General features: G+C 41.0%; 1 protein-coding gene across 1 annotated transcript in view; it reads right to left on the bottom strand.

The window, feature by feature from the left end:
• Positions 1-13,713, bottom strand: part of LOC101855873 (heme-binding protein 2) — a 23,339-nt gene extending 9,626 nt beyond the window's left edge. The window contains exons 1-2 of the mRNA XM_005099277.3: positions 13,565-13,713; positions 1,372-1,444 (exon numbers count right to left, since the gene is read on the bottom strand). Of these exons, the coding sequence (XP_005099334.1) occupies positions 1,372-1,443 (72 nt within the window). The 5' untranslated portion in view covers position 1,444; positions 13,565-13,713. The remainder of the gene's footprint in view (positions 1-1,371; positions 1,445-13,564) is intronic.
• Between the last annotated feature and the right edge of the window lie 473 nt (positions 13,714-14,186).

The following is a 14,186-nucleotide window of genomic DNA, read 5'->3' as shown; positions in this document are numbered from 1 at the left end:
CCCCCTCGGCAACTGATCATTATTACAATGATAAGCTAGATCTAGTCCTGACGTAGATCTACGTAATGAATTGTGCGCTGGTTTATGAAATCAAAAGTTGCCGTTATGCTAGGCTCTACACAGCAACACAACTTTTTGGTAAACAATCGAGGTGACACAGGCGTGTGCATTTGAACGAATCGGGTCTTTTTTTTTACACAGCTCATAATATGCAGGCATTTCAGGCACTACTTGTGACTTCTCTTCAAACATTACTTGCTCAGTGCCTGTAATTATCTACACAAAACCCCGTGTTTGCTATAATGAACACTCGGATTCAACGAGATTTTAGGTCAGGCCCGGCGACCTCGTTGAATCCGAGTTCCACTGTATATATATCTCTACTGACGTTCCACGCCTGAGCTGCTTGTGGCCCCTCCCACAAGGCACATGAACTCAAAGTCACACCTGTGCTGGCCACCCGTCAGACCCCGACAAAAGCTTAGACACATGCGTGTGCCAATAACGCATGTGTTGGTATGAAAGAAGGCCGCTGATTGGTCGCATATGATATAAACAAAAGGCTATGATGCGAATATAATGTTCCGCGATGCAGGTGCCATGAATGGTTTCCGGGAATAAGGTTTGTTGGGGAATGAAAATGAGCAAAGCCATGTCAGTGTGGACTGTTCACCCTTAAGCGACTTCGTTGAATCTGAGCTTGCTTATGTAAGTGTTAGTTGAATCTGAGTTATTTTTTTTATTGATTTTTGTTAATTTAAAAATCTGGGAATCCACCTTCTTTCGTTGAATCCTAGTTTTCGTTGAATCTGAGTTCCACTGAATTACTGAGACTGTTGTAAGTGGGGGACATTGTAAGGGTTAAAAAAATGAAAACAAAACAAATTCATTAGTACTTAAAACTTTGAACTCATAATCATACCCTTATGATTTGATTCCCAGATCTGCCAAGGAGGACAGAGTATTCTTTTGAAACCGAAAGGAACTCAAACTCATTTTCCACAGTCAGCAGTCTGTAAAGGGTGTAAGTGGCTATTGGCAAAAGCAGAAATTTAGTGACAGATAGCGCTTGCGCTTCCAAGGTTGCCACGTTACAAGTTCCTCCAAGAGATTGAGGCAGTAGATTGGTATGACCTGCCTCTCCATGGAGGAAATAAACTCATGGCTGCCTTTGATTAGAAAAGATACAAAACAAATATTTATCACTTTATTTTCAATTTTACAGAATGCCGTAACTTCATGTACAGCAAGAAAAGTTTATCAGAGTGAGAGCTGTATAAAAATCTTGCTGTAAGATTGCTTCCAAAAGTGTGCTTCATCTCACGAATAGTAACAATGTGGACACTTTCACCAGGCCAGACCCTAACTTACCTCTGCCTGTTGATCAAGCTCATATTCTGGCTTCTGCAAACCCTTCACTAAAGATTTCACAAGACCAAACATACTGAAAAAGACAAAAACAAAAAACGCCGATTAACTCATATAAATCAATTAAAAAAGCATCTTCAGTTAAAATTGTCCCAGATGGCTAAAAATTGTTGAGGAGAAAAGGTGGTAGTCTTAGACAGGTGGACATCTTGGACATTGTCATTATAATATAAAAAACCCAAAGAGGGTTGGGGGGGGGGGGGGGGGAGTGGTTGTTTGTACAGCTGATTGTCTTGGACAGGTGGCCATAAGAGCAGGTTCTTGAGTGGGAAAACCCAGATAAACAGAAAACTGCCCCTTGTATATATATATATATATATATATCCTAGTCAAAGAAAGCATATCTTCCATCTCGTACGCGAGTTGATTATGCCTTATCAAAGTAAGTTTATGTGGGTAACCTAGACAGTTCGGTAAAGTGTCAAAAAGATATGTACAGGTAGTTCAACTTTTCTTTTAAATAATATTTTTCTTGATCTTCCAACATTAAATAAAATAAAGTCAGTGTCGAGCATAGGTCCCAGAAAACATTGGTAGCCTCTAAACATTATTTTTGTTACAATGTGATGTGACCTCAAGGGTTAAAAGGTCTCTTATGATGAGAGAGGTGTTAGATTGCTAATTTGTAAAAAGTTATGGTCATGAAGGCTGAAGGTGATTCTGATGAAACTGAATTTACGAGTATATTGACAAGAGAAAGATCATCTCAGTGATTCAGACTTTTATAAAAAGATCTGCTCCCTTACTTGATGTGAGTTTGGATTTTACGTTGTTTGTGGAAGAAGGTAGTGAAACAAGAATCAATAGGTTATATTTCAAGGAATTATCAGTCGCCATAAACATCATGTTATAGGGTAGAAATTTTATGAAAATCTCCAACTGAGCCAGTGAGTCTATGAACAATTGAAAATAATTTTTCTCAAAATGGACACAAATTCATGCAGACTTGGAGACCATAAAAGAACAAATTTTAAGTAGATCTAGGTCTAGGTGACGAATTACTAATTAATCATCTATATACTCACTAATAATGCTAATGTTAATAGTTATACAGAATGACAGTGAGAATGGGTGAGAAAGTCGATGCTTGTTTTGTTTCTGAGGCAGCTCAATTCAATCATATGTGTCACGACGCGGTAGAATCAGGAGCTCGTCAATTTTTGCGCATCTGGATTTATTGGTATCACCTTATCGCTTGTTCATTTGACCATTTTTTAATGAAAAAAAAACACACGCCTATTGCGAATAGAAGTCGAGACATTTGCGATTGAAAGTCGGGGTTGTCTGGTTTAAATGGTAAAAAAAAGCGAGTAAATGGCCGGCAAAGCTTGGTGATTTCCAAAGTTTGAGAGTCCTTGGAAACTGAAAATTTACATTTGTTGTGCCTTTAATCAATGTTTTTCAGTAACATCCACACAGAAATATATTTTTTTATGGACATCAAAGGTGTTGAGCCAAAAAAACAAAATTACAAAAAAATGGTCAAACTGGAGGAAAAGCGCAAATGTCTTCGATTTCACTACTTTGATGAGCGCTTGATTTCACCACGATGCTTCATATATATATAAAGAATAATATCAAACAAGCTATTTTTAAGATGAAAATGTGGGTAGTACGCGATTTGGGACACCTGGTATACTATTTATACAATAATAATATTAATAATAATATCAATATTATTATTATTTATACAATAATAATATTAATAATAATAATATCAATATTAATATTATCTTCGCTGTCACAACCCGTCACTTTAAGTCCAAAGTTTGAGAATTTTCGATTTTTACATCCTCTCAATTTAAAAGTTCTATCAAAGATGCACCTTATACAACATCACTAATATGCAGTTTAATGCTATTGTCAAGGCCGTGTAACTTTGCCTCCTGGTCTCCCTTTTCTACTTGGAATAACCTGTCTTAGTAAAGTCTTACTTATTTCACCCTCTATCCGTATGCCCTGGGATCATTTTGTACCCCCAGAGGTTGAATTTTTCACATTTTAGAATACTTCTAGTACCAAGATCTCTTTGAAACTTTCAGTATTTCTCAAAAAATCATTTTGACAGACTGCTATGCAAAGCGTATGGATCGGATTAACTAGTAAATGTCCTCTTTGGCAAGTGGTTGCACAGAGTTCCCCACGTCGTATGGAAACAATAGTAAAACACGACGTACGGATAGGGTTAAATGAGAGTCTAAGTGTCCACCAGCTTGCAGTCACTGAAGTCATAAGATGAAATCATCAACCAATTAGAATATTACAGACACAATAGTCCCACCAAAAATTATGACTTTCTAAGTGCTGTCACCTCTCATCTTTCTCTTTTGCTTCTGCAGCCTTGTCTTGCACTTACTTCCACTAACTCTGTCACCTTTCATGACAGTTATCATTATATGGTTCTGAATTAAATTGCAACTTTTTGGGTATATTTTGCATGTAGTTAATTTTCTTGTTTTGTATTAAACTGCCTGTTCAATGAAATTTGGGCATAACTGCTGTATTGAAAAAAACTAGGTTTTTACATTTGTACCCATAATCAGGTAAAAATCATCACCACTGTTGTGGAAATTCGCCAGATTCTGTTTGATTGACCTACATGTGTGTGTGTTTTTTTTAGATTGTTCTATTCAATTGTTTGTTTTAAAGATCATACAAACTAAACATGGTGAAAACAAGTAGACATATTAATAACAAATATTCCAGGGAGGATTTACAGAAGGCTATCCAGACTGTTTTGGACAAATAGAGTAGTTCCAGCGCTGCGAAAGCTTTTGGTGTGCCTAGGAAAATCCTGGCTGACCACGTCTCAGGCAGATCGAACCTAAACAGGAGGGCAGGGAGGGAGCGGAATATTCCAGAGGAAATTGAACATTCAATTGTAGACAGGGTCATCAGCGCTTCTAACTTCTAAAGCTGGGTTTCTGTCGACCAAACATCAGTTTCTGTTCAAAGTAGGGAGGGTTGTGAAAAGTTTAAGGGTGGGATCCCTGGGAAAGATTATTGGTCTCAGCTCAGGAAGAGGCGTCCTGACCTTGTAATCAGAACCACCAAAAACTGTGCCTCTAACAGACTGGCCATGACTACTCGACCTGTCATTAATGGGTATTTTTCTGAACAAGAAAACATTTTGAAATGCCTGCAACTTTTGGAAAAGCCTGGACAGATCTGGAATGCTGACGCAACTGGACTTCAGTTCTCACCTGACGCATCCAGGGTGATTGCACAGAAAGGCGTTCGCAACGTCATCGCGAAATGCAGTACTTTGAAGGAGAGCGTGACAACTCTTGTCTGCATAAACGCAGCTGGACAAGCCATGTCTCCCCTTTGTGTTGTCAAAGGGAAAACTATTAGGCCAGTCTAATCATTTCCCACTTAGGATGGACCTGAAGGGACCGCATGGCCCTTCCAACATAATGCTTGGATGGATAATGACATTGGAGTTCAGTGGTTCACAAAAGCTTTTTTGCAGCACTGTGGAGAAGCATGACCCCAGCTGCTTATTCTAGACTCACACAATAGCCACGAGGTACTGGAGCTGCTGGAGCCTGCACAGAAGCAAGACGTTCACGTCCTTGCCCTGCCTCCCCACCCCACCCATGTGCTACAACCGTTAGACAAGGTTGTCTTCAAGCCCTTCAAAACAGCGTTAAAAGAACTTCACAGAGTTTTTGGCAGTTCAGCACGGCTCAAGAGTATACTGAGGACAACATGGAACTCAACCACTAAGTCAGACCTGCTATCAACAGCATTCCAGGCCACTGCGATTTTTCTACTGAACAGAAACCGTTTTCCAGAATCAGTGTTTGCACCAACAGATGCACTGATGGGGGGGGGGGGGGGGTGCTCAGACGGAAACTGTGGAAACGGGAGAGAGTGGCGCAAGCACTGACACAGTCGGAGTTTTATTCAATAGCATGGACGAGCTTCAGTTTCTCCATGGACTGACCTTCGAAATAGCAGATAACGGTATGGAGCAGCAGGTGGACATTTTCGCCCTACTGAACATGACAGACCCAACAGACCCACCATGTGAAGTAACAGCTCTTCCCTCAGAAGATCCATCACCTCAAGCTCCCAGGATAGTGCATCCTGCCCCATGGAGACAGAAGAAACTCCATGAACTGGAACACTGAGCTAAATGGGATTTTTTTATGTTGTTCCAGCCACAACCCCTGCACTAAAAAAACGTTCTCGAGCAATAACATTCCACAGACTGCTCACAAAAAAGGAGCTCATTGAACAAAAATGGGCCCTGGCAGAGAAGAAAGAAAGAGAGGAAGCTGCAAAACAAGAGAGAAGGGAGAAAGCGAAGCAAAGGAAACTGGAAAGAGCCCAGTAAAGAGCTGATTAGATCTCACCACACTGACACAAATTTAAAGATACATATGATGATGTAATTTATCTTGAGCATTTTTTACCAGTCTTAACAGAGTAAACGTTTATGTTTTGACTGGTAGGGTGGCGAAATTGCCTGACAACACACTATACAAAAAGGCCACCTCTATTTGGACTTAAGTCCGATCAGATTTTTAAAAATTTGGACTTGTCCGAAAATGGGTTTTATATATATTCAGACTCCAGTCCGAAAAAATGTTCTCGAGAGGGGGGTTCAATAAGTGAAATAAGTCTTTAGTCTGGGTAAGAAGGAATCATGGTAGAGTAATGAAATTTTGCCAGCCTTTAGACAATTTCTTTGGAACACATCATGCAAATTTTCAGGACAATCCGACAATAATAAGTCATTAGTCAGCGTGTAAAATTAAACCAGGTACAAAATTGTTTGGTTTTTCTTTGCTGAAGCTGTGCCATGGAGCCTGTTGAATATAGCTCAGTTATCAAGTTTTTACACTTGCAAGGAAAATCCCCTTCCGACATTTTTCAGGAAATGGTCCAAGTTTATGGTGACAAATGTCCTCGTTATATTACTGTGACTCGTGACACACTGGGTAAGAAAATTAAAATATCTGGAATCATGTTGGAAAGATGGATGAAGATCGTGAAGGACGCCCATCCTATGTGGAAACTGAAGAGAATGTATCCATTGTGAAGAAACTGGTTTTACAAGACCGATATATAAATATTGAACTTGAACAACTCTCAAGTGAAACGGGAATCAATGTAGGGTCAATTGAAATGATTCTCCATGACCATCTTAACATGAACAAGGTGTCGGCGCAGTGTGTACCCCGCCTTCTGACACGTGAGCAAAAGAAACAGAGGGTTGAGTCCTGCAAAACACTCCTTCGAATTGAGTCCAATGAAACAAATTTCTTTAAAATGGTGACTATGGATAAAACATGGATTTATCATTTTGATCCAGAACAAAAAATGTCCTCCATGCAATGGAAAACCCCTTCTTCTTCCTCACAAAAGAAGGCAAAGGTAACACTGTCAAGGGGAAAGATCACGCTGTCGTGTTTCTGGGATTGTGAAGGTAGGGACAATAGAGGGAGACTGACTACCAGGAAAATGTAAAAACAGTCACAGGGGTCTACTATTCAGGTTAGCTGATGAAATTGCGGTCTGAATTGGAGAGAAAAAGGCGTGGGAAAACCCTGTAATGGGGTCCTCCTACTGCATGACAACGCCCCTGCGCACAGGACACAACAAACAGTCCAGACAGTAGAACAGTGCGGCTTTGAAATCCTGCCACACCCAGCTTATTCACCAGACCTATAGCCCATTCACACTTCTTTCTGTTTTCATTAAAAAAATCACTCTAAAGACGTCGTATCCATGACAACGAGGATGCCATTGAAGCTCTAGAAGACTGGTTAGGGGCCCATTCTGGGTCATTTTTTTTCCTCAACGATTTTTGAAGGTCAAAGAGAGGTGGCAGAAATGTGTTACTCTGCATGGTGACTATGTAGAGAAATGAAAGTATGTGTGCCAAGTTACAAAGCTCTATCTTTATTCCTTCATATATTCAGAACAAAGACTTCTTGAACCCCCCTCGTAATATTCGGTTGAGTAAGTTCATCAATCTATACTCTGCCTAATCAACCCCCTTTTTCATTGTGTCGGAAGTGATGTCATGCTGGACTCGATTCAGAGTCCGAATAATTTTTGTTTAATCAGACTCGAGTCAGAATAGTCACTTCCACGCAAAAATGGATTTTAGAAATACAGTGGAAACCATATATAACAGGCCTGGTAATAACAGGGATCCGGTAATAACAGGGATTTTTAAAATCCCCGTTTTTTCCTACTCTTTGTGTCTTTTAAAAGTTATCGGCAATAACAGGGCCTCATCGGAGCCCAACTGGTTATAGCAGGGACAAAGGCTCCTTAACAATGAGTAAAAAGTAAGAGAGAGAGAGAGAGAGAGAGAGAGAGAGAGAGAGAGAGAGAGAGAGAGAGAGAGAGAGAGAGAGAGAGAGAGAGAGAGAGAGAGAGTAACGCAGTGATGGAGCAAGCCCACGCAAGCCATGCCACTGCAAGCACACGCAGCGTGTGAAGCGAGAGAGGGCTGCGGTGTGCTGCAGACCTCGATCTCGCCTGAAACCTAGTAACATGCACGCATAATGTGTCACCAACGATGTCAAGCGCTAGAGAAAATGCCTTTCAATTGACAAAAATACGAAAAAATCCAGGCTGTTGACAAAAAACAAGCTCCACTGGCAGAGATTTGTCGTCAGTTCGATATTCCGCAAGGTTCGATTCACACCATCATCAAGGATAGAGAGAAGATAGTGGCAGCATACTCCAATGAAAAGTTTGCTCTGGATCGAAAGAAGATGAGACTACCAGAATGCAGATGTCGTGGACCAAGCTCTTCTGATGTGGTTTAAGGAGGCAAGGAGAAAATTGGGGCCAAAACCCCTGTTCGTGGGTACTTGTGGCAAGGGAAACTACCCATGAATAAGTACAGCTTACTTTCCTTTGCATTTCTGATTTAACAGGGATCGGATACAACAGGACATTTTCTCTACTCCCACCATCTCTGTTATATCAGGTTTCCACTGTACGTGAAACTAAGTAAAATCCAACCAACCATGTTTTAGTCTAGTGTGGCTAAATTTAGCAGCCAGGAAGTTCTCATGCACAGTAGTCACGTTAACTGAGAGAACAGCGCTTTGACCGACAGATAAGCTTGATAATATGTGGCGCAGTTACCCAACTCTACTCTGTAGTTTTCTTGCTTTTCATCATTCATTCTTAACAGGAACAACACAACAAAAACTTTTTTTTTTTCTCTGAATCCGACATTAAAAGTACCCAAACAGACTTTAATAAGTACAGTCAAACCTGCCATGACGGCCACTTGTATAAAACGGTCACCTGTAAAAAATGACCACTTTCCGTTTCCCCCCTTGCGTTTTTTTCGATGTAATTTAATTGTGTAAAACGATCACCTGTCCAGCGCGGCCGCGCCTACCATATTTTATCAACCCACGGTCAAATTTACCTGCCTCAGGCGGCCAAGCGCGGTCTCTCATTGCCCGATGCTTGGTCAAAAATTTTGAAACAGTCCCTCAGCCTGTGGACGGGCCGTCATAATTCATTCACCTGTCGTTATTGTAGTCCCTCCAATGAATATTTATTTACCCAAGTTGTCCAATGGGTAGGCCTAAATAAATTTTCAACTGTTGGTGAGGGTAGCATGGTAATATATATGTCATGACCTATATAAGCCCCACCCACAACTCATGCACAAATCGTATGTGAGTTGACTGGTCATGGCACTGTTTCGTTTACCTAATCTGTAACAAAGTAACAATGGATGTTGACTTGAACTTGTGACAGAAGCGTCGCTCGTTCTCCGAGTGGTGGCGACCCATGTGTTTGTTTTACCATGGCACTAGGTCTTCATCGTCTTACTAACTTAGGCTACATAATATTTCGTTTATTTTACTCTAGCACAAAATCAGCATCAAAATGAAAGCTAACCAAAAAAACCCAAATCAACACAAAAAAACCCTTCTTACACCACACACCCCCCTTTTTCAAAAGACCCCGGGTGAAAACAACCCATGTCTCGCTAGGGGCTGAGGTTAGTGGCATGATCCGGGGGGGGGGTCAGGGCTAATGCTCCACAGCATCACGTTCGTCACTGTTCGTGTCCGAATGGTGATAGTGACAGTCACAGTCAGGGTTGTCAGTTTGGAGCCAAATCCCAGAAATTTGGCCCTTTTGGAAAGTGAAGAAAAGAGCTTGGATTGTTTAATTATTAAACTAGTTAACACAATTTAACGCTCTCGCCCATTTGTTCTGAATAATTTACAACCCTTCTACCGTCGTGCAAGAGCATTTATTTTCTCGTGCTTGCGTTTTGTTCAGTTTGTACACGCTCTCTGATCCTCTAACCATAATTTATTATGTGCAGACAGAGAGTGAAAGTGAGTGGTTGGTGGGTGCTCTGGTGTGGTATGCTTCTTCTTTCCATTCAAACCTATATCGTCTTTAGTTTATCTCCCCTCCTTCTTTTTAGTGTTTGTTACTCTCTTGTAACACCTCTAATCTTCGGCACTTATATGACCTTATTGTGTTGCAAGTGCCGTAAAACTGTACTAAAATCCTTTGAATTAGCCGGTGATCTTGTAGTTCGTTCGTTAAAGTCCACCACCCATTTGTTTACATCCAGAGAAGAAACCCGGAAGTCTTGATGACCAAATAGGCAACACAAAGAACAGGGATGCAATCTAACTGCAAAACATCAAATTATGGTAAAATTCACGGGGGCCCCTGAACCCCCCCTCCTCATATAAAATTGGCCGGCACTATTTCTCCGAACGTTCGGGAAAATAAAGCTGGGCACAATTTCTCCGAACGTTCAGGAAAATAAAGCTGGGCACTATTTCTCCAAACACTCTGAAATCACATCCTTTCCCGCAAATTTCGGATATTATATAGATCTATAATTATAGTATAAGCCTACCAAAGATTGTTCGTATACAATATGGTTCAATCGGTCCAAAAAATGTCCGCTGTAAATATTCATGTATAAAGAAATGCTACAGTTCCAAACAGTTTTTCGCTAGAGATATGACGTGTTGCCTATGAAGAGTGCTGCTCTTAAACTTGAATGTGTTGTGTTCATTCGTGTGCTGTCTAGATCTAGATCTACGGAGGGTTATTGATAACGACACATAGAATTAGCATCTGCGTTTGTCGCAGCCGTGACCAATCAATCGTGGCTTGATTTTTTGGCATTTTTTAGTCCCCGAATCGGAGAATAAAAGTCAAATAAAAAAAAAAGAAGAAAGAAACCGAACCTCTTTACTTTTGAAAGAAAGTTCACCTAGCTTCACTTCGTCTCTTTCTCACTTGTTGTCACCACGTTGATTTGTTGAATACGTTACATGCAGCTACTTTTATTTTTCCCTCTTTGTGGTGTTTGTTGAATACGTTACATGCAGCTACTTTTATTTTTCCCTCTTTGTGGTGTTTTATTTTGTTAGTGTGTATGTTTTTCGTTCTTGTTATTGTTCTGATATGTTGTTTTTCTATCAATTGTTTTTGTTGTGGGAAAAAAAAAGGGGGGGGGGGAATGTTGTATAGTGTAACGTCATTTAATTTGATGTTCCTACCTTCATAAGATTCTAAATATATATACATGTATATATAGATTTAAATGTGTTATGTTAGAGCGTACATTCCACCAAAACCGATTACATGTACTGACACTGGCAGGCCCCTTAATCTGTCCTCAGAGAAAATTGCATTTGAAAATAGCAAAAGTTGCAAGAAAAATTAGCAAAAGTTGCAAGACGTGTATAGCTAAAACAACGCCACGGAACTATTGGAATACATTGTTGCTATGCTCATTGCAATCAAAAGTAACCAATATGAATGTCTACCCCCCCAAAAAAAAAAAAAAAAAAAAAAAAAAAAACTACATGGAGGTTGCATGGTGTACAAAAATAGTTTGTCCCTGACACATGCGTCAGGTCCTTGCACTCTCGCTGACGTTGGGCAAGTGTGACCTGCGTGGTTTTGGGGCTATTCAAATATAATCTTACACTTTTTTTACACTATCCTGCCCCCCCCCCCCTAATCTATAGCCTCCTAGACTAAGATTTAAAGTCTTTCACAAATTTTTATACTAGTCTAAATCTATCTACCTGGTGCTACGGAACCAAGCAACCTAAGTAATCAGGCGACCGTGTTTACGATTGATTTACTCTAGATCTAGATCTTTCTCGACTAGAAGATGATTCTGTCCAAACAAGACTATTTGGTCCGTTTGCTCGCCAGATTGATAGTGCAAAGCGGCTATCGTGGCACAAGTCGATCGCGCCCGACTCGTTGCAAAACAAACACGTTGTTTTCAGGCAACGAGATGGGCGATCATCCCGACCCGACCTTACCGGGCCAGGGTCACTGACTGGGCGGCGGCATTTAGTGCAAAGGAGCGTCCTTGGCGTCTTTACTTTTAGTCGTTGAAGAAAAATTTGGTGTTTTTAATGAAATTTTATTATTTTCCCAAATTTTGTGGGAAATTGGCTAAAATTCGCGAAATCACGAAAATGATAAAAGTTGCGCAAAAGTTGCGCTGAGAGCAAAAGTTGCGCGCGCAACTTGCGGGCGCGAATTTCTCTGAGGACAGCTTAATGTGTGTGATTCCATAATTTACATGTAATATCCTGTACTTTGTTTTAAAATTACGCACATTTTTTGGGTTAAAACAGCCAATCTTCTTCAGACAGGTGGACTCACGCCCTTATTTGTTAATTTTTGTGGTTGTTTATGGGCTGTTCTAATTTTGATTTAATTCGATTGTGAAACCTTTATTTTCACGTTTTTACACTCATCTAAAAATTTCTAGACTAGCTCTTGAAAATTGAAATAGATATAGACCTAAAAATTTGCTCCTGTGTGTGTGTGTGTGTGTGTGTGTGTGTGTGTGAGTGTGTGTGTGTGTGTGTGTGAGTGTGTCTGTGTGTGGTAGTAAGTGTGTAAGTGGAGAGTGAGGAGCGTGTGTGTGTTTGTTTTTCGGGCTTTATTTCAGCCTTTATTCAGTAAACAGTTCAAAGTATACAAAAATAGAAACACAGGATCCATTCACTCCAGGGCTCATGAGTCGTTCCTCTCTTTCAGTTTCACTCATTCATTCAATTCCCGTGTTCTCTCCCGCGGCTCATCTCCGTCCGCATGACTTTCACACCCCCACCCCCTCCCTCCAGGCACACTCACACACAAAGAAAATCTCACTCATTCCCTTGCACCCTGCGAACCATGGACAACAATATTAGCAAAACACTGCCTTAGCCGCATTCCTTTCGTTCGTGAGCTGTGGACCAGGCCTGGGGGGTCGGTGTCGTCGCCTTGTAGTTGCTGTCGCCTGTGGATACACTCGTACATTCTTCCTTTCACCTGCTCTGTCACTCACACTGTCTCTCCATCCACAGCTCAGCTCGTCATACGTGCAAAAGTTGCCCACTGATTATGTTTAGTTAGTGTGTGTACATGTGCATGATGGTGGTGGGTGTGTGTTACAGACGGTTGTCTGTAGGCGGGCTTGCCATGCGGTGTTCCTTCCCAGACCAGAGGCAGAATGAAAGTTGGCGCCGAACTCTCGCAATAAATAGGCAAAAAATCACGAGACCGGAAGCCGGAAACCGTTCGGAGAAATAAAGATCGGCACTATTTCTCCGAACGTTCGGAGAAATAGTCACTTCGTATAAAATTAGGCCCCCCCTGAAACCCCCCTACTCTTGATTCTTGAGGCCCAAACCGGCGAATAATAATTGGGGGTGGGAACTGCCGAAAAAGGGCCATTCTTTGCTTAAATTTTGATTTTCTCCCGAAAGATTACCTGGCAATTCAGGGTCTCTGGTGTTCAGCTTTGGACTTTAATGAACGAAGAGCTACAAAATCGCCAATTAGCCTTACTCTAATCTAAAGTCTAAAGCCTGAGATCAGCCCCAGTTTGGACCTCGGAAGAGAATGGTTTGCTATTCATTTTGATCATACGGCCACTTTTCAGCTTGACAATAGGTGGCCGTTTTACACAGGTTTGACTGTATCAATTTTAACAAGTGGATAGCTTGCCTTGCACTTGCAGCAGCGACGTATGCAGTGGCGGGTTGGAAAAGAAAAAAAAGAAAGTGAAAGGGCAGCAGAGGAAAGAATTAGGTCTATTGGTTATTCATTATCATCAGATTATACCCAAAAAAATCAAGCCACAAACCTGTGAAAGAATCAGAACAAAAAAACCAAACTAAACCAAGACAGTCTCTGTCTTCAGCAAAGAGGTTTATAAGATCTCTCAAGTCTTGAAGATCAACTGCGTCTCACATTCACTTTCACACAACCTATCAACAGACTCGGTCGGACTATCTTCCAGCGACCGCAGTATAAAAAAATCTGTAGGCGTCACGCACTTCGGTGTTGAATAACTCAGAAAATTATGTAAAAGGGGTCATTGTATAATATTTATTATCATGTATACCTACAAGAAGTCCGAGGTGTCTTCCTGCTTAGCCTACCTAAGACTTAAGGATAACCATAGATGGGCCTAGCCCATAGATGTACAATATATCCTCTATGGCCTAGCCTAATGTTGAACTAGATCTAGGCTACGCTTGTGGGAGGCTTATGCTGCAAGCTTGCAGGTAAATATCTGACATAAGGAGTCCGAAAACCTAACTTAATTTATCGCAATATTAAATTATAAAAATAAAAGCATGCCCCTGAGACACATACACAAAAACGCAAACAACAAAAAGAGAGAAAGCGGGGCATGGGAGGGGGAGGGAGGCAGAGGGAGAGAGAGAGAGAGAGAGAGAGAGAGAGAGAGAGAGAGAGAGAGA

The sequence above is a fragment of the Aplysia californica genome, unplaced genomic scaffold, assembly GCF_000002075.1.
Source record: "Aplysia californica isolate F4 #8 unplaced genomic scaffold, AplCal3.0 scaffold00208, whole genome shotgun sequence".
Classification (NCBI taxonomy): domain Eukaryota; kingdom Metazoa; phylum Mollusca; class Gastropoda; order Aplysiida; family Aplysiidae; genus Aplysia; species Aplysia californica.
This window is presented reverse-complemented; position numbering and strand designations above follow the sequence as displayed.